The sequence below is a fragment of the Gobius niger genome (assembly GCF_951799975.1).
Source record: "Gobius niger genome assembly, chromosome: 10".
In the NCBI taxonomy this organism is placed as follows: domain Eukaryota; kingdom Metazoa; phylum Chordata; class Actinopteri; order Gobiiformes; family Gobiidae; genus Gobius; species Gobius niger.
Window position 1 is genome coordinate 2,999,823 of NC_136861.1, and position 19,410 is coordinate 3,019,232.

Here is a 19,410-nt window from a genome sequence, read left to right on the forward strand (position 1 = left end):
CGGACCCCATACTCCCGGAGCACCCCCCACAGGGCACCACGGGGGACGCGGTTGAACGCCTTCTCTAGATCCACAAAACACATGTGGACTGGTTGGGCGAACTCCCATGAACCCTCGAGCACCCGATGAAGGGTGTAGAGCTGGTCCAGTGTGCCACGACCAGGACGAAAACCGCATTGTTCCTCCTGGATCCAAGGTTCGACTATCGGCCGGATCCTCCTCTCCAGCACCCCTGAGTAGACCGTACCGGGGAGGCTGAGGAGGGTGATTCCTTTGTAATTGGAACACACCCTCCGGTCCCCCTTCTTCAAGAGAGGGACCACCACCCCGGTCTGCCAATCCAGGGGCACTGTCCCCGACCGCCACGCGATGTTGCAGAGACGTGTCAGCCAAGACAGTCCTACAACATCCAGAGACTTAAGGTACTCAGGGCGAATCTCATCACCTCGGTGACTTCAGCCCCGGTGATGGGCGAGACCACCTCCGAGTCCTCAGCCTCTGCTTCCTCATCGGACGACGTGACGGCGGGATTGAGGAGGTCCTCGAAGTACTCCTTCCACCGCCCGACGACATCCCCAGTCGAGGTCAGCAGCCCCCCACCCGCAATGTAAACAGTGTTGGTGAAGCGCTGCTTCCCCCTCCTGAGGCGCCGGATGGTTTGCCCGAATCTCCTCGAGGCCGACCGATAGTCCTCCTCCTCATTGAAAACTAAGTAGGATTATTTATTCTTGTCGTGTTTCAGACTCACCTGAACAGTTGAGCTCCAGACTGAAGGAAGAGCGACGAGTGTCAGACTCAAAACAGTCGCTCCGTGAAGAGTCGACGCAGCGGCGAGGATCGAGACCAACAGCTTCTCTTTGTGGAACTGTTTTCACATCCAGACTCAGAGCAGATCCACAGTCCAGCTCCTCACACGCTCTGCTCCCAAACCACAGAGGGGCCACCACTGGAAGAACCTCAGTCCAGTTCTGCCCCGCCCCCTGCACCTGCAGCCCCTCCCTCTTCACCTGCAGCCGCCCTTGACACTGACTAGTACCACCGACCAACCGCAGACTGTACGACTCTGAAACAACAATGGTTAGAGTCAGTGACACAGTGGTTAGAGTCAGTGACACAGTGGTTAGAGTCAGTGACACAGTGGTTAGAGTCAGTGACACAGTGGTTAGTGTCAGTGGCACAGTGGTTAGAGTCAGTGACACAGTGGTTAGAGTCAGTGGCACAGTGGTTAGAGTCAGTGACACAGTGGTTAGTGTCAGTGGCACAGTGGTTAGAGTCAGTGACACAGTGGTTAGAGTCAGTGACACAGTGGTTAGAGTCAGTGACACAGTGGTTAAAGTCAGTGACACAGTGGTTAAAGTCAGTGACACAGTGGTTAGAGTCAGTGACACAGTGGTTAAAGTCAGTGACACAGTGGTTAAAGTCAGTGACACAGTGGTTAGAGTCAGTGACACAGTGGTTAGAGTCAGTGACACAGTGGTTAGAGTCAGTGACACAGTGGTTAAAGTCAGTGGCACAGTGGTTAAAGTCAGTGGCACAGTGGTTAGTGTCAGTGGCACAGTGGTTAGAGTCAGTGACACAGTGGTTAGAGTCAGTGGCACAGTGGTTAGAGTCAGTGACACAGTGGTTAGAGTCAGTGACACAGTGGTTAGTGTCAGTGGCACAGTGGTTAGAGTCAGTGACACAGTGGTTAGAGTCAGTGGCACAGTGGTTAGAGTCAGTGACACAGTGGTTAGAGTCAGTGACACAGTGGTTAGAGTCAGTGACACAGTAGTTAGAGTCAGTGGCACAGTGGTTAGAGTCAGTGACACAGTGGTTAGAGTCAGTGACACAGTGGTTAGTGTCAGTGACACAGTGGTTAGTGTCAGTGGCACAGTGGTTAGAGTCAGTGACACAGTGGTTAGTGTCAGTGGCACAGTGGTTAGAGTCAGTGACACAGTGGTTAGAGTCAGTGACACAGTGGTTAAAGTCAGTGACACAGTGGTTAGAGTCAGTGACACAGTGGTTAGTGTCAGTGACACAGTGGTTAGAGTCAGTGACACAGTGGTTAGAGTCAGTGACACAGTGGTTAAAGTCAGTGGCACAGTGGTTAAAGTCAGTGGCACAGTGGTTAGTGTCAGTGGCACAGTGGTTAGAGTCAGTGACACAGTGGTTAGAGTCAGTGGCACAGTGGTTAGAGTCAGTGACACAGTGGTTAGAGTCAGTGACACAGTGGTTAGAGTCAGTGACACAGTGGTTAGAGTCAGTGACACAGTGGTTAGAGTCAGTGACACAGTGGTTAGAGTCAGTGACACAGTGGTTAGAGTCAGTGACACAGTGGTTAGAGTCAGTGACACAGTGGTTAGAGTCAGTGACACAGTGGTTAGAGTCAGTGGCACAGTGGTTAGAGTCAGTGGCACAGTGGTTAGAGTCAGTGACACAGTGGTTAGAGTCAGTGACACAGTGTTTAGAGTCAGTGACACAGTGGTTAGAGTCAGTGACACAGTGGTTAGAGTCAGTGACACAGTGGTTAGTGTCAGTGGCACAGTGGTTAGTGTCAGTGACACAGTGGTTAGAGTCAGTGACACAGTGGTTAGAGTCAGTGGCACAGTGGTTAGAGTCAGTGACACAGTGGTTAGAGTCAGTGGCACAGTGGTTAGAGTCAGTGACACAGTGGTTAGAGTCAGTGACACAGTGGTTAGAGTCAGTGACACAGTGGTTAGAGTCAGTGACACAGTGGTTAGTCAGTGACACAGTGGTTAGAGTCAGTGACACAGTGGTTAGAGTCAGTGACACAGTGGTTAGGTGGCGTCTGTACCTGAGTTTTCAGCTGCGGCTCCTGAAACAAAAGAGTCGTGTCACAAAATGGCCGTCTTCATCAGTGGGAAAGAAGCTCACGTTCTGTTTGGCTGTTCGAGAGTCGTCTGGTCCGGGAGACTTTTCAGAATCAAACTGACTTTAAACTATAATATATTTATCGGAAACTTGTTTCATGGATCAACAATTAGTTCTGTATCAGTTCACGGTAAATACAAACATTTCGATCTAAAACAGGCTCAGCTGTAGTTTTGGCCGAAACTGACCACATATTTCTGCTAAAACATTTTAACAAAAAAATATTTTAGTCTAATCTCAACGTCAAATCTTTAACAATTAAATATGCACTGCTTTTGTTGTGTGTTCATTTGTGTCATTAAAATTTAGTTTGGGGCATTAAAAACAGAAATTGACATAAAAATTGAGCCTGCGCAATGTATTTTTCCTATAGCCGTTAGCATTAGCCGCCAAACACGGCAAATTATGAACGAACAGGATGTTTTTAACTGTTCAACCGTCCATTTATCGCTCGCCTCGGCTAAACGCTCGCCATCGTTACTGCCCTTTAAGTGAAGTCACTATGAGTCAGGTTCTTTGTTCCTGTTTTAGACTCACCTGAACAGTTCAGCTCCAGACTGTGGTCAGAGAGACGAGTGTCCGACTCAAAACAGTCGCTCAGTGAAGAGTCGACACAGCGGCGAGAATAGATACTAACAGCTTCTCTTTCTGGAACGGTTTTCCTCTTCACGCTCAGAGCAGAACCACAGTCCAGCTCCGCACACGCCCTGTTCCCGAACCACAGAGGAGTGAACCGTGGACTCACTTCAATCCAGTCCTGCCCCGCCCTCTGCACCTGCAGCCGCCCCTGACACCGACTGGTGCCATCGACCAACCTCAGACTGTACGACTCTGAAACAACAGTGGTTAGAGTCAGTGACACAGTGGTTAGAGTCAGTGACACAGTGGTTAGAGTCAGTGACACAGTGGTTAGTCAGTGACACAGTGGTTAGTGTCAGTGACACAGTGGTTAGAGTCAGTGACACAGTGGTTAGAGTCAGTGACACAGTGGTTAGTGTCAGTGGCACAGTGGTTAGAGTCAGTGACACAGTGGTTAGAGTCAGTGGCACAGTGGTTAGTGTCAGTGACACAATGGTTAGTGTCAGTGACACAGTGGTTAGAGTCAGTGGCACAGTGGTTAGAGTCAGTGACACAGTGGTTAGAGTCAGTGGCACAGTGGTTAGAGTCAGTGGCACAGTGGTTAGAGTCAGTGACACAGTGGTTAGAGTCAGTGGCACAGTGGTTAGAGTCAGTGGCACAGTGGTTAGAGTCAGTGGCACAGTGGTTAGAGTCAGTGACACAGTGGTTAGAGTCAGTGGCACAGTGGTTAGAGTCAGTGACACAGTGGTTAGAGTCAGTGGCACAGTGGTTAGTGTCAGTGACACAATGGTTAGTGTCAGTGACACAGTGGTTAGAGTCAGTGACACAGTGGTTAGAGTCAGTGGCACAGTGGTTAGTGTCAGTGACACAGTGGTTAGTGTCAGTGACACAGTGGTTAGAGTCAGTGACACAGTGGTTAGAGTCAGTGGCACAGTGGTTAGTGTCAGTGGCACAGTGGTTAGTGTCAGTGACACAGTGGTTAGAGTCAGTGGCACAGTGGTTAGAGTCAGTGACACAGTGGTTAGAGTCAGTGGCACAGTGGTTAGTGTCAGTGACACAGTGGTTAGTGTCAGTGACACAGTGGTTAGAGTCAGTGACACAGTGGTTAGTGTCAGTGGCACAGTGGTTAGTGTCAGTGACACAGTGGTTAGAGTCAGTGGCACAGTGGTTAGTGTCAGTGACACAGTGGTTAGTGTCAGTGACACAGTGGTTAGAGTCAGTGACACAGTGGTTAGTGTCAGTGGCACAGTGGTTAGTGTCAGTGACACAGTGGTTAGAGTCAGTGACACAGTGGTTAGAGTCAGTGGCACAATGGTTAGTGTCAGTGACACAGTGGTTAGAGTCAGTGACACAGTGGTTAGAGTCAGTGGCACAGTGGTTAGTGTCAGTGACACAGTGGTTAGTGTCAGTGACACAGTGGTTAGAGTCAGTGACACAGTGGTTAGAGTCAGTGGCACAGTGGTTAGTGTCAGTGGCACAGTGGTTAGAGTCAGTGGCACAGTGGTTAGTGTCAGTGACACAGTGGTTAGAGTCAGTGACAGAGTGGTTAGAGTCAGTGACACAGTGGTTAGAGTCAGTGGCACAGTGGTTAGAGTCAGTGACACAGTGGTTAGAGTCAGTGGCACAGTGGTTAGTGTCAGTGACACAGTGGTTAGTGTCAGTGACACAGTGGTTAGAGTCAGTGACACAGTGGTTAGTGTCAGTGGCACAGTGGTTAGAGTCAGTGACACAGTGGTTAGAGTCAGTGACACAGTGGTTAGAGTCAGTGACACAGTGGTTAGAGTCAGTGGCACAGTGGTTAGTGTGTGCTGTATTTACCTGTCGAGTTCTCGTTCTGAGCCGCGGCTCCTGAAACAGAAGAGTCGTGTCACCATTGGCTGCTGTTGGTCACATGACAAAGAGCCGTTTTAAAATGGCCGCTCGCCGTAGATAAAAATGGAGAAGCGTCTCAATACTGACGTGTCCGGGAGACTTTTCAGAATCGAACCGACATTAAATGATATATTTATTGGAAAGTTGTTTCTTTGCTCAACATTTTGTTCTGTTTCAGTTCAGGGAAAACTTTGGTCTAAAACATGTTCAGCTTTAGTTTGTTTTTCCATTTTGTCTGATTCTATTTCCTGTTTCATGAAATGTTACAAATCTAAAGAAAGTAAACGTGCACCTGTGGTGAGGCGTCTCACCCAGAGGTTTGGGGGCGTGTCTGAGGGGTTTGAGGGCATGTCTTAGAGGTTTGGGGGGCGTGTCTGAGGGGTTTGGGGCGTGTCTGAGGGGTTTGGGGGCGTGTCTTAGAGGTTTGGGGCGTGTCTGAGGGTTTGGGGGCGTGTCTTAGAGGTTTGGGGGGCGTGTCTGAGGGGGACTGAGGGGTTTGGGGGCGTGTCTTAGAGGTTTGGGGCGTGTCTGAGGGGTTTGGGGGCGTGTCTTAGAGGTTTGGGGGCGTGTCTGAGGGGTTTGGGGCGTGTCTGAGCCCTCGCTGTTATGTTTGTTCTGTTTTACATTTTAGTGTTTGGACATTAAAGGTAAGTGAGTTTATAAAAAGTGTTCCAACATTTTCATCTTGAGTTTTTGTAATTACACACCATTTTTAGACATAAATATAATGACAATCAAGTATTAAAGTATTCAAAGTATTCAGAATATACGCCTCTGATTAGACAAAGTAACATAACACGTTACAAAATACCTTTGAAGGCAAGTATTCAGTAACTAAATACAATTTCAAAGCATAACAATATAAATATTCTGTTATTATAAAGATCGCTTAAAAGAAACTGATCACTTTTACCAAAATGTTGCCTTCACTGGTTGGTTTGTTTTTATTTAGAACCTGCTGATTTAGAATTCATGACCTGCAATATTTTGTATTATTTTGATTAAGTTTGCTAAACACTTGTTGTTTTACATCCTCTAAACATATTCAGGAAGGTCATTACTGCTAATAAATGATGAACAAAGACCGGAACACTTTGTGAGTCTTAGAAATGATAAAATAATGATTTACAGAGACTGTGACAGTGTGACATTTATCACATCACAGTGAGTTATGGCAGAATGTGGCTCTATTACAAAAGGAGAGGATTTTACAATGAAATCTTGATCTGCTGTTACTAAAGCACTTACCGCAGCTGCAGAGGGACCAGGCCATGATGAGGACGAGGAGAGACATGCTTCAAAGTCACCAAAGAGCCACTTTCAGCACTTCAGAGCTTCCTGTTTCACTCTTCCTGAACAGCTCGTCTGTGTTTTTTCAGCTCAAAACAAGAACTGCTTCAAAGGTGTTGGAGACGATCCTGAGGCAAATGAGAAATGTGACTTTTTGAATAGTGTGTGTGCGACAAACACCCCCTCCTTTCCTGCTTCTTACTCAAACAAACGCCCCGCCCCCCCTCCCCCCGATCTACGTTAATGATCTACTCTTACTAATACAGACATGTACTTTAGTCCATTTATGCAGTCAAAGCATGTGATAAGCTCTGGCATTACGTCGTGTTTGTATTATGAGCAATAAAAAGGTTTGCAGACATTTGTGTTATTACTTTCTGTTCACAAATGTAGCTCGATATGAAACAGCAGTAAGTCAGCTGTGTTCATGTGACGTCACAACATGGTAAAGAGCCGATAGTTTAAACTGAGGTGGTGGAAACAGAACTGTCCATGATGGTCACAGGCCAAAGGTTTGTTTGTCTTAGTTTTTACCTCAGTCCTACTGGGAGAATCCACAAAACTGTTTCACAGTTTATTGTCTTCTCTGTTTGCACATAAACTAATGTCCATTATTATCTCATAAAGGCGTCCAAAAGTGCAGACGATATTCAAAAACATGAGCGTGATGTTGTCCAGTCAAAAGACTTTCCGCCATAAAAGTACTGTTTGTTTTTGTAGCTACTTTTACACTTTTCTAAGAAACTTTGGGATTTGGGTAAAGCCAAACTGGAGAAAATGTCCTCGGTTCAACTTTCCACTACATTTCTACAGACTGAACGACAGTGAACCTTTGGATCCTTGGACGTCCTCATTAGAATCATTGACGGATTATTTGATTGTTTGTGTCAAAAGTTGGGCACATTTTCCCCTAAATAAGAATCGATTTTGGATTTAAGATAAAGTTCATAATTGTAATTTTAATAAATGTCATTTCAAGTTAAAGTTAAAGTTTAAGTTCAATGGTTTTGTATAGCCCAATATCACAACAGAAGTCGCCTCACGGCTGCACCGAACATTAAGGCAATAAAACAGAGCAATAAATATGACAATTAAAAGTTCAGGTGAATCCAGGCAAATATAATGTCCAATAAGCCGACCCCATCTAATGCCTCAGACTGTCACTCTTATTATCCACGTGGATGTTAAAATCACCCACTATTATCATTTTATTCCAATCCAACACTTTACTGGCTAAAAACTCTGAAAATTGTGCTAAGAAGTCTGAGTCGGGGCCCGGAGGTCGATAAATAATTGCAAGTAGTAAAGCTTTTTGATGTTTCAATTTGGAACAGGTGAGAGACAGCGTTAGACTTTCAAATGAATTAAACTTTATGTGTTTTTTGGGATTTAGAACAAGATTAGAGTGTGATATCGCTGCGACCCCACCACCTCGGCCAGTGGTTCCAGCTGCTTGAACATGGACATAACTGGGAGGGGTAGATTCATTAAGCCTAACATAGTCGTCCTGCTGAAGCCATGTTTCAGTCAGGGCGAGAAGGTCAAATTAAGTCTTTAACTAAAAGGGACTTTGCAGAGATTGATCTAATATTCAACAACCCAAACGTTATGTGTTTAGCACTTTGTTTATCGTTTTGTTTAATGCTTGGTTTACTTTGGGTATTAAGTTATTTGGTCGTACACCAGCGTTTGTTGAATGGCGGCAGGTCGGACCTATGAGTGACATGTAGCTCAGAATCCCCCCCCCCCTAAAACGCTGCCAAAAAGACGGGTGCCTACAATAAACAGAGAAATAAAACCTACTGGAATCTCCCGGCAAGACTCTCCACGACTTAGAGTCATGTATTGATGCACTTTACGTGTGAGCTGACCTTGAGCTGACCTTAAAGCTCCGTTGGACCAGGAAGTGGAGCAATGACACGGTAACCACGGTAACTGTTTTCACGCATAGATTTGTTAATTTGAAAAACGAATATCTGACATTTCTGATACGCATGAACACATCTGGTCCAAAACGACGTCAGAGCGTTCGTTCTTCTTCTTCTTCTTCTTCTTCAGGGCGGGCTCTGCGTCTCCCGGCTCTCCGTGTCCTGTCACGCCCCCTGGTGGCCTGGAACGACAGCACATGAAACACTTTAAACAGGATCAGGCTGAGACGTGGACTTGGATCAACTGGTGAAGGTCAGAGGAGAGGACGAAGGACCCGGACTGAGCAAGGCTGTGGGAACCCAGGGTGCTGAGGGCGCTACAGCACCCCCTGGTGGATCGTCTATGCATTAGAAGCAATATTAACGTCTTTACTCCTGCCTGAACCGGGAGCGTTTTCTCCAGTTCAGCTTTACCCAAATCCTGTAGGCCAGTGTAACGCCTCATTTGAAAGCGAAGATCCACAAAACTAAATGGATCTTTTTCCTCACGTCATCAGATTTTTTTTCCCCTTTTTTTTTTGAGGGGGCTATTCAACTCATTTTTGGAAATTTAATGTCATTTTTTTTGGTCATTTTTTTGTAATTTTTTTTGTGATTTTTTTGTGATTTTTGTGATTTTTTTGTCATATTTTTTTTGTCTTTTTTAGTAATTTTTTGTCATTTTTAGTGATTTTGTCATTTGTTTTCATTTTTATTTTTTTGTCATTTTTTGTGATTTTTTTGTGATTTTTTTTATTTCTATGTGATTTGTTTTTGTGATTTTTTGTGATTTTTGTCATTTTTTTTGTCATTTTTTTGTCATTTTTTTAATTTATTTTTTATTATTTCTTTTATTTTTTTTTGTCATTTTTGTGTGATTTTTTGTGATTTTTTTGTGATTTTTTGTGATTTTTTTTGTGATTTTTTTTTTAAAAAATTTGTCATTTTTTTGGTCATTTTTTTTTGTCATTTTTTGTCACATTTGTATTTTTTTTTTTGGTTTTGCCATTTTTTTGTAATTTTTGTGATTTTTTTGTGATTTTTTTGTGATTTTTTGTGATTTTTTGTGATTTTTTAGTCATTTTTTGTCATTTTTTTAATTTATTTTTTATTATTTCTTTTATTTTTTTGTCATTTTTGTGTGATTTTTGTGTGTGATTTTTTGTGATTTTTTTGTGATTTTTTGTGTGATTTTTTGTCATTTTTTTGTCATTTTTTGTCACATTTTTTGTCACATTTTTTGTCACATTTTTTGTCACATTTTTTGTCACATTTTTTGTCACATTTTTTATTTTTTTGTCATTTTTTTGTCATTTTTGTGATTTTTTTGTGATTTGTTTTTGTGATTTTTTGTGATTTTTTGTGATTTTTTGTGATTTTTGTCATTTATTTGTGATTTTTTTTTGTCATTTTTTGTCACATTTTTTGTATTTTTATTTTTTTTGTCATTTTTTTTATTTATTTTTTATTATTTCTTTTATTTTTTTGTCATTTTTGTGTGATTTTTTGTGATTTTTTTGTGATTTTTTTGTGATTTTTTGTGCTTTTTTGTGCTTTTTTTGTGATTTTTGTCATTTTTTTTGTCATTTTTTTTTGTCATTTTTTTTTGGTCATTTTTTGTCACATTTTCGTCATTTTTGGTGATTTTTTGTGTGTTTCTTTTCATTTTTTTTTCATATTTTTATTTATTTTTTGTGATTTTTTGTGATTTTTTGTCAAAGTTTTCTCACTTTTTTGTCACATTGCCATCCTTGTTTCCGTCTCAGTTTTGTCGCTATTTTCTCACCTTTTTTCCAGAGGCTTTTGGATTGGGGTAAAGCCAAACTGGAGAAAATGTGCTCGGTTCAGGCGGGAGTTAAGGGGTTAAATAAATAGGAAATAAGCAAAGAAATCGCGTTTTGGGGGGCAATCTTGTCTCTCAGCTCCCCCACACGCTCAGCCCTGGGACTGAGCGTGTGCTTCTGGAACACTGAGATCCTTCCTGTTGAGGAGCAGATGATCCTCTGAAGAAGAAGAACTTCCACACATTTCTGTTTAAATCACTGATCCATGATGCTCAGTGTTGGAGGTGCAGAATCGTCACTGAGGTCACATTTTGAGCAGCTCTGGAGAAGAAGAGATTCAGGTTTAAATGTGCAGTACCTGAACAAACCACCAGGAGGCTTGAAACACCTGAGTCCCCCCCGAGGAAACAGTCTCTCACAGCAGAGCTCTTCTTCACACAGTCGGTGGTGACGCCCCACACTTTCCTCCTGTCAGACCCTCGTCTCTGTTCTGTGGAAACAGCAGAGCCACAGTCCAGGCCCCGACACAAAATGGCCGCCGCCTCCAGGTCCCAGCGGTCATAGGGCACCACAGGTCTCCACTGTCCGCTGAGCTCCGCCTCCACTGTCCCGTTACAGCGACTGGCCCCTCCCACCAGCCTCAGCGGGTCTGGACACAAACACAGGTGAGCCCCGCCCCTTACAGGCCCCGCCTCTGGCCCCGCCCTTTACCTGCACAGGTGAGGCTGAGAGTGGGGCAGGTCTCTGGGCCGGTCCTGGTCCGGTTACAGTCCATCAGCTTAGACTCGTTGCCCTCACAGTGGAACGTCTGCCCCAGAGGAGAGAGCGCCCCCTGGAGGAGAGGAGCCCCACAGCCCAGCTCCCTGCACAGCACCTCTGCCCCGCGACGGTCCAAGACCCCCTCACAGACCCCGGCCCAGGACTGGCCCAAGGACTGGTCCTGGATCTGCAGAGATCCTGAACACAGGCTCCGCCCCCCGACCAGCCGCACCGAGTCTGTGTATGAAGATGAGGTCACAGTCTAAAGGGATAATTCAGGATTTTTGACATAGGGCCCAGGAGATGTTTTTTTTTGTAATTCATGCAGTTCTTATGTTTGAGGAGTTTCGTGGCGCTAGGCTAGTGCATGTCTATGGTATCAGCTAGCCTGCATTAAAAACAGTGTGACCCGCTCCACAGTATAACACCAGACTAACCATGTAAATGTCTGTTTGGAATATAACTGACCTGCATCACATGAATGATCGCATTTTGAGGGACTATTTTCTCTCAGATCATTCCGCCGCCGCGTAGCTCATACAACCACGAAGCTGATGCTGCTCAGATATAAGGTATTTTAAATGATTCTATGGACACAGACGTGTATATGGTTAGTCTGGTGTTATACTGTGTGTCACACTGTTTTTAATGCAGGCTAGCTGATACCATAGACATGCACTAGCCTAGCATTAGCCTAGCGCCACGAAACTCTTCAAACAGAAGAACTGCATGAATTACAAAAAAAAATATCTCCAGAAATCAGCAACACTCTGGATAACGAGGAAATGAGGCCCTATGTCAAACATCCTGAAATCCCTTTTACCTTTGTTTTTCCGTGCGTTTCTGATTTCAAGGTGAATGTATCTTTATTTTTCTCATTTTTATGTTCTGGGTTTTGAAGCTACATTAGCATATGCACCTCTGTATTTTCCTGTTTGTTTATTTAACCTCTTAACTCCCGCCTGAACCGAGAGGATCTTTTTCCTCACGTCATCACATTTTTTTACATCATTTTTTTGTTGGGTATTCAACTCATTTTTGTAACTTTTTGTCATTTTTTTTGTCATTTTTTGTCACATTTTTATCAAATTTGTGTCATTTTTTCGTAAATTTTTTTAATCAATTTTTTGTAATTTTTTGTCACATTTTTGTCTTTTCGTTAATTTTTTTAAATACATTTTTTGTCATTTTTTGTCAATTTTTTTGTATCAAATTTTTGTCATCAAAAATGTGTCAAAAATTGGCAAAAAATTATAAAAATGACAAAAAAAATGACAAAAAAATGACAAAAAATGACAAAAAAATGACAAAAAATGACAAAAAATGACAAAAAATGACAAAAATGACAAAAATGACAAAAAATTGACAAAAAATTTGACAAAAAATTTACAAAAAAATGACAAAAAATGTTATTTATTTTTTTTAAAAATGACAAAAAAATGACCAAAAATTAACATTTAAAAAAAATAAAAAATGTGACCAAAAATGGACAAAAAAATGACAAAAAAAGAAAAAAAAAGAAAAAAAAAGGGGAAAAAAATGAAAAAAATGTGACAAAAAATGGACAAAAATGAGTTGAATACCCAACAAAAAAAATGATGGAAAAAAGAATCATTAAAGCCGCTCTCTGCGATAAAGGGCCCCGCCCCTCCCTCCCCTCAGCCCCTCCCTCCCCTCAGCCCCACACCCAGCTTGTGCCCCTGTCCCTGTTGAAGGTCCTTACTCAAAGTCCGGATTCCAATTATGGAAAGAGATCTGCCTTTACTTTTGAAAGTACTTTTATACTTTTACTGCAGTAAAGTCCTGTGTGTGTTCTTTCATTGAAACAGTTTGAGTCGTTCTTCCATGACTGAGAACAGCATGATTAGATGATTAGAGCAGGATTGTTTATGATGGTGGTGTTTCAGACTCACCTGAACAGTTGAGCTCCAGACTGTGGTCAGAGCGACGAGTGACGGAGTCGAAACAGTCGCTCAGGGAAGAGTGGACGCAGCGGCGAAAATCCAGGAAAACGCTGGATCTGAAAGAAACTGATTTTCTCTCCAGACTCAGAGCAGGACCACAGTCCAGCTCCAAACACGCCCTGTGTCCAAACACCTGAGGGAAGAACTGAGGACTCACGTCAGTCCAGCCCTGCCCCGCCCCCTGCAGCCCCGCCCCCTGCAGCTGCAGCCCCGCCCCCTGCACCTGCAGCCGCCCCTGACACCGACTGTTCCCATCGACCAACCTCAGCCACGGCTCTGAAACAACAGTGGCACAGTGGTTAGTGAGCAGAGGCGAAGCACCACAGTTTGGGCCCTGGGTACAAACCCCCCCCCCCCCCCATATGAAATTCACGTTTCATATTCTATGTTCTTTGACCACATAACAGTGATAACAGTGGTTTAGTGGTTTGACAGCGCAGTTCATTTATTTTCTATTATAACTTTATTATATATACATTAACTAAGTGAAAAATGCGTCGGCCAAAAAAGTGCTTCAAACACAAACACATCCAATACAATGTGTACTGAGGTCATGGTTTGTTTGTTTGTTTGTTTGTTTGTTTGTTTGTTTGTTTGTTTGTTTGTTTGTTTGTTTGTTTGTTTGTTTGTTTGTTTGTTTGTTTCAAGTCAGTGTTTGACTTGTAATTGCATCTGATTTGGCCTCAGTTACAGAAACTGAACAACCTTTAATCCTGTAGTGACAGATATTTAGATTAGGGGGAATATTCTACTTTCATTGGGCCAATTAGCAGATCTCATTAAACAGGAGGGTTACACCAGGACATGGGATGTTTGTGCTGAGAATAACACATGTGTCACTTTAAAATAGGCTTTAAAATGCTGTTTTACACAAAATGATGAAACTATGATGTCTCTGTGGCCACAGGCCTGAACACAAAACTCAAGGCTTCAGTCAGATTTAGTCTCACCATATTTGAAGTCTCTACCTTTAAGTGTATTTTCAGTAAATTGTTCTATAAAGTTACGTTGGAATCGACTAAATGGCTCGAGCTCCACCTTTCACTAGAACCAGGTTGACTCGTCTCCAAAGCTGCTCATTTAAAATGTGAGAATCCAAGTGCGCGCGGCTAATTAGCGTCATTAATTCGGTGAAAATAGCGTGCACGACCTGTGGCTTTGTCCCTGTGTTGGCCTGAGGCTCAATTATAATAAACATGAGGAAAGAGAAACTTTAGAGGTTAAAACGAGAGAGAAGGAGCTCTGTCTCTGTCTCTGTCTCTGACTCTGACTCTGACTCTGACTCTGACTCTGACTCTGACTCTGACTCTGACTCTGACTCAGCTCAGGCAGAGGCAGGACTCGCCTCATGTTTAAGTGTCGTTTATGACAGAAAGTTTCCTCTCAGCTCCGCTAGAACAGTTAAATAAAAGCACATGAGAGCGAGGCCAGAGCTCTGAGTCATTACATCACAGAGTCCACCTGATCAGAGTCAGTGCTGAGCTGAAGCTGGTGCTGAACACGCGTGTGGCTGAACACGTGTGTGTCTGAACCATGTGGCTCATGTTTAAAGGGGAGTTTCAGGGCCTGAGATATTATCATCATTATTGTTTGTGCAAACTTCTGTGTAGAAACCACTGTATTTCAGCCGGTTGTTCAGTTCTTATAGTATCAATAATGAGGAAACTTAGAAAGTACAATACAGAACGCTTGTGCAGCATTCTGAGGCCCCTCCCCTGCTCTGGGCCCCGGGTACTCAGCACCCTTTACCCCCCCAGTCCGACGCCCCTGTTAGCGAGTGCTGTATTTACCTGTCGAGTTCTCCTTCTGAGCCGTGGCTCCTGAAACAGAAGAGTCGTGTCACCATTGGCTGCCGTGGGTCACATGACACAGAGCCGTTTTAAAATGGCCGCTCGCGTCTCAACACTGACGTGTCCTCACAGGTTCGTGTCTCTGTTCGAACATAAACTAATGTCCATTATTTTCTCCTAAAGACGATGTTCAAAAACATGAGCGAGATGTTCAGTCACATCAGACTCTGTCCATCATCAGCTTCAGTCAGTTACACATGTTTAAACATAAATATACCGACAATCAAGTATTATAAAAGTATTCAAAGTATTCAGTATATACGACTCTGATTAGACAATGTAACACGTTACAATATTCCGTATTCAGTAACTAAATATAAATTCACAGTTTTCTCCCCAACACTATAAATATTATGCTATTATAATCATTGCTTAAAAGAAACGGATCATGTTGAATCCGTGTACCTTTCGATCATTAGTTATTCCGTTTCAAAATAAAATCAGAAAAACTAAATATGTGGTTGTTTTATTGTATTTCCATTTTCTAAATTAAATTGGAAAGGCAAAAAATTCTAAATAAAATATTGACCCATTTCTTTGCTATGCAGTGGAAACAAACACTGCTAAAACAACTTCCGTTATTTGGTTCACCACTGCTTCGGTTTGATTTGCTACTGGAAATGATGAGTAACTTTTTCTCTGCCTCTCTCTGCCTCGCGCAAGAGGGAAACAAAAACAAACTTAGGCAAAAGAGGTCGAGCTTCAACGCGATCTCCTCTGTAACCGTTGTTTATTATGTCATTAGGACTTTTATTTCTCAAACTCGTTGCTGCTCACTTTGAGCTCCTCGTGGAGCTGCAGCAGCCGAGGTGACCGGGGCGGAGGAGGAGGCAGTGGGCGGTGATGTCGCTTCGGAGGCGGCCAAGAGCGGAGCTGAGCGAACAGGTGGAAGATGTGAGAGTCGGGGCTCCTGTCTCGTCAGTCACAGACTCCACACGCCTTTTTCTCTCCCATGGCCCGGGAGAGCTGGTGCCAGGAGCGTTCGGGAGCTCTCTCTCTCTGTCTCCCCAGAGCCGCGCTCTAAAACCCTTTCCCGTCGTGCATTCACAAACTGTCCCTCTGCCAAAGACAGGCTACGTATCACTGTTACTTTTGCGCTTTCTGCCTGATTAGAGACCAGCCCAAACTCCACAACAAGTAACTATTTCCTCTCCTGACACCGAGGCATTTCATCCCTCTCTCTCTTTCTCTGGCACGGTTCCCTCTAAACTGCGCTCGTGCGTAATTGCGCACGGCTCCCGTGTTGTCTGGGCACAAAATAAAATATAGCTGGTATGATAGCGGAGCATTAACGATCATCCTCTGCTCTGAGAGTCCACGATGTCGCCTCTATGCTCATTTCCCGTCCCGGCTCGTGAGAGGCAGGTGCTCGTGTGTATTTTACTATCGAAAAGACCCCGCGTTCGAAGTGTGCGTATTACACTCAGACACTGGAGCTTTAGTGAAGGCTGAGAGAGACTGAAAAGTGGACGCGGCCACAGCACTGACCGAGCCATATTCATGGTCCAAAAACGGTGGTGTGGGGGTGTGGGGGTGTGGGGGTACAGGCGCTCGTTCTACAGCCCCAGAGTCCGGTCGTTTTCCACACTCAGAAACGTGTTTTCGTTGCATCGGCGCAGTATTCTGCACAAACACAAGGCCCAGCTCATTCAGCTGCTTTTGAAAAGGACCTCACTCTCATAAGTTCAAGTTTGAGTTGAAGGATGTGTTGATGTCGTTCAGCTCGGAGAAACGCACCTGCAACTGTACTGACGTTTCCGCCACGAGGACTCATGTTGCAGCTGTAGTTGGTCTGGTCATATTTGCTGTTGATTATGTTTAATGTAATGGTCAGTGTGCGCCAGGGCTACGTAAATACCATGTGAAAAATATGTATTTAATAGTAAATGTGCCCCCCGTGGATTTCATTTGCCCCCCTTAAGACTGACGTCTGGCGACGGGACTGATAACGCGTGTGTCCTCTCCTCCCGGCGCCTGCAGCTGCATTTCCCCGTGTTCGCGCTGCTTTCCGCCGGCTTCAGTGTCGCTGCCACAGGGCCAGGACCGCACCACTCGCAAAAAACATCAAACATGTTTGAAAACCTTGTGACCGTGCGATTTTCACTCGTACGTTCGTCGTGAGCAGCTCTTTGTGGCTCACAGCCCCCTGTCCACTGCACGACAGAGACGCTCAGTGTCTGCCCAGCTTTTTAAAGTTGTTTTCCAAGCAGAATCTCCTCACGGATATTTCTGAGCAACCATTCCCTCCTTTTAATATAAAGCATCTCTGATCTCTGCATGTGTTGCCCCATTTTTAAAAAGTATCTGCATAAAACTTTCCAAACAAGTGTAGGAGCGGCTCTGAGCTGAGGTCTCTCCTCACTTCCGGTGTCGAAAAATATAATAATACGAAATAATAGTAACGTCATAATTTTGGAGGGAATTTAAAACAACTAGAACCAAAACAAACACATTGACATTGACGTATACAAGATTTATTTTTCTAATTCAAGTTTAGAAAGGGAAAAAAACAAAAAAACAAATGGAAATGTTGTTTTTCTGATTTTATTTTGAAACGGAATAACTAATGATCGAAAGGTACACGGATTATGTTGCTTCCCTGGTTGTTTTGTTTTTAGTTAGAACTCATGAGCTGCAGTAAAAAGTCATGAGCTGCAGTAAAAAGTCATGAGCTGCAGTAAAAAGTCATGAGCTGCAGTAAAAACTCATGAGCTGCAGTAAAAAGTCATGAGCTGCAGTAAAAAGTCATGAGCTGCAGTAAAAAGTCATGAGCTGCAGTAAAAAGTCATGAGCTGCAGTAAAAAGTCATGAGCTGCAGTAAAAAGTCATGAGCTGCAGTAAAACGTCATGAGCTGCAGTAAAAACTCATGAGCTGCAGTAAAAAGTCATGAGCTGCAGTAAAAAGTCATGAGCTGCAGTAAAAAGTCATGAGCTGCAGTAAAAAGTCATGAGCTGCAGTAAAACCTCATGAGCTGCAGTAAAACCCCATGAGCTGCAGTAAAAACTCATGAGCTGCAGTAAAACCTCATGAGCTGCAGTAAAACCCCATGAGCTGCAGTAAAACCTCATGAGCTGCAGTAAAACGTCATGAGCTGCAGTAAAACCTCATGAGCTGCAGTAAAACCTCATGAGCTGCAGTAAAACATCTGCTTGTGATCTTTGGTTTTAAAGCTTTGAATCCTGTGACATTGACCACAGTGAGTCCATGTGTTACTAAAGCACTCACCGCGGCTGCAGAGGGACCAGGCCATGATGAGGACGAGGAGAGACATGCTTCAAAGGCTGAGCTTCCTGTTCCACACGTCCTGAAGCTCGTCTGTGCTGTTTGTGTTTGTGTTGAGCTGAAGTGGAGGCTCAGGGTTAGAAATCAGGAACTTGAACCCAAACGCTCGCTGAGTCAACAGGGCTTTGTCAAACTGTGTTAAAGTCGATCTGCACATTGAAGCTGTAAGTTAGTGAATGAGAACCGTCCTCCCCCAGGGGAAGAGGAAGTGACATCACCAACAGCTGTTTTTCTTCTTCTTTAAAGTTATTGGTGGAGTGCAGGCCAAACAAAAGTGCATGTCGCCCCCTAGTGTCCAACAACAACATAGTGTCCAAACAAAGACATTTAAGGAGAAAAATAAACGATCCAAACATTTCCCTTTAGTCTTATTTTATTTCAGCAGCTGTTTCTTAAAGCGACAGCAGCAAACGATCCATGTGGCTTAAGTTTCTACTAAATGAAAACAAAAGCATTTAATCCGTTTCCTGAGTTTCCTCTTTAACACTGACATGTGACTGAGCTGTGGAGACGACAACATGGATTTTTCACTTTATAAAGTTTGGCTTGTGCAGAATCTTACTTTTATTATTATTATTTTTATTATTAAATGTGCTCCTGTCAATCAACAGTGGTGCATGAATCACTGAGGGTGGGGCCGAGGGGGGGGGGGGGGAGTTTGGTGCAGTGGCTTATGGGACGGCACATAGCTCCTAATCACCGGTTAGTTAGCATCAGAGGTCCCTATGCTAAAGTGGCTATGATAGTTAGCACCAGAGGTCCCTATGCTAAAGTGGCTATGATAGTAAGCACCAGAGGCCCCTATGCTAAAGCGGCTATGATAGTTAGCATCAGAGGTCCCTATGCTAAAGTGGCTATGATAGTTTGCACCAGAGGTCCCTATGCTAAAGTGGCTATGATAGTTAGCACCAGAGGGCCCTATGCTAAAGTGGCTATGATAGTTAGCATCAGAGGCCCCTATGCTAAAGTGGCCATGATAGTTAGCATCAGAGGTCCCTATGCTAAAGTGGCTATGATAGTTTGCACCAGAGGTCCCTATGCTAAAGTGGCTATGGTAGTTAGCACCAGACGTCCCTATGCTAAAGTGGCTATGATAGTTAGCACCAGGGGTCCCAATGCTAAAGTGGCTATGATGGTTAGCACCAGGGGTCCCTATGCTAAAGGGGCTATGATAGTTAGCACCAGAGGTCCCTATGCTAAAGTGGCTATGATGGTTAGCACCAGGGGTCCCTATGCTAAAGTGGCTATGAT

At 43.9% G+C, this 19,410-nt stretch overlaps 1 protein-coding gene across 1 annotated transcript in view; it reads right to left on the reverse strand.

Moving 5' to 3' along the window:
* The window catches only part of LOC306969153 (scavenger receptor cysteine-rich type 1 protein M160-like), a gene marked incomplete at both ends in the record, with an annotated part of 136,075 nt that extends 117,927 nt beyond the window's left edge, over positions 1-18,148 (reverse strand). The window contains 11 exons of the mRNA XM_079564753.1: positions 749-1,063; positions 3,409-3,702; positions 5,269-5,298; positions 5,634-5,757; positions 8,605-8,722; positions 10,563-10,624; positions 10,723-10,931; positions 12,976-13,159; positions 13,250-13,302; positions 14,817-14,846; positions 18,103-18,148. Of these exons, the coding sequence (XP_079420879.1) occupies positions 749-1,063; positions 3,409-3,702; positions 5,269-5,298; positions 5,634-5,757; positions 8,605-8,722; positions 10,563-10,624; positions 10,723-10,931; positions 12,976-13,159; positions 13,250-13,302; positions 14,817-14,846; positions 18,103-18,148 (1,465 nt within the window). The remainder of the gene's footprint in view (positions 1-748; positions 1,064-3,408; positions 3,703-5,268; positions 5,299-5,633; positions 5,758-8,604; positions 8,723-10,562; positions 10,625-10,722; positions 10,932-12,975; positions 13,160-13,249; positions 13,303-14,816; positions 14,847-18,102) is intronic.
* Positions 18,149-19,410: the final 1,262 nt, after the last annotated feature.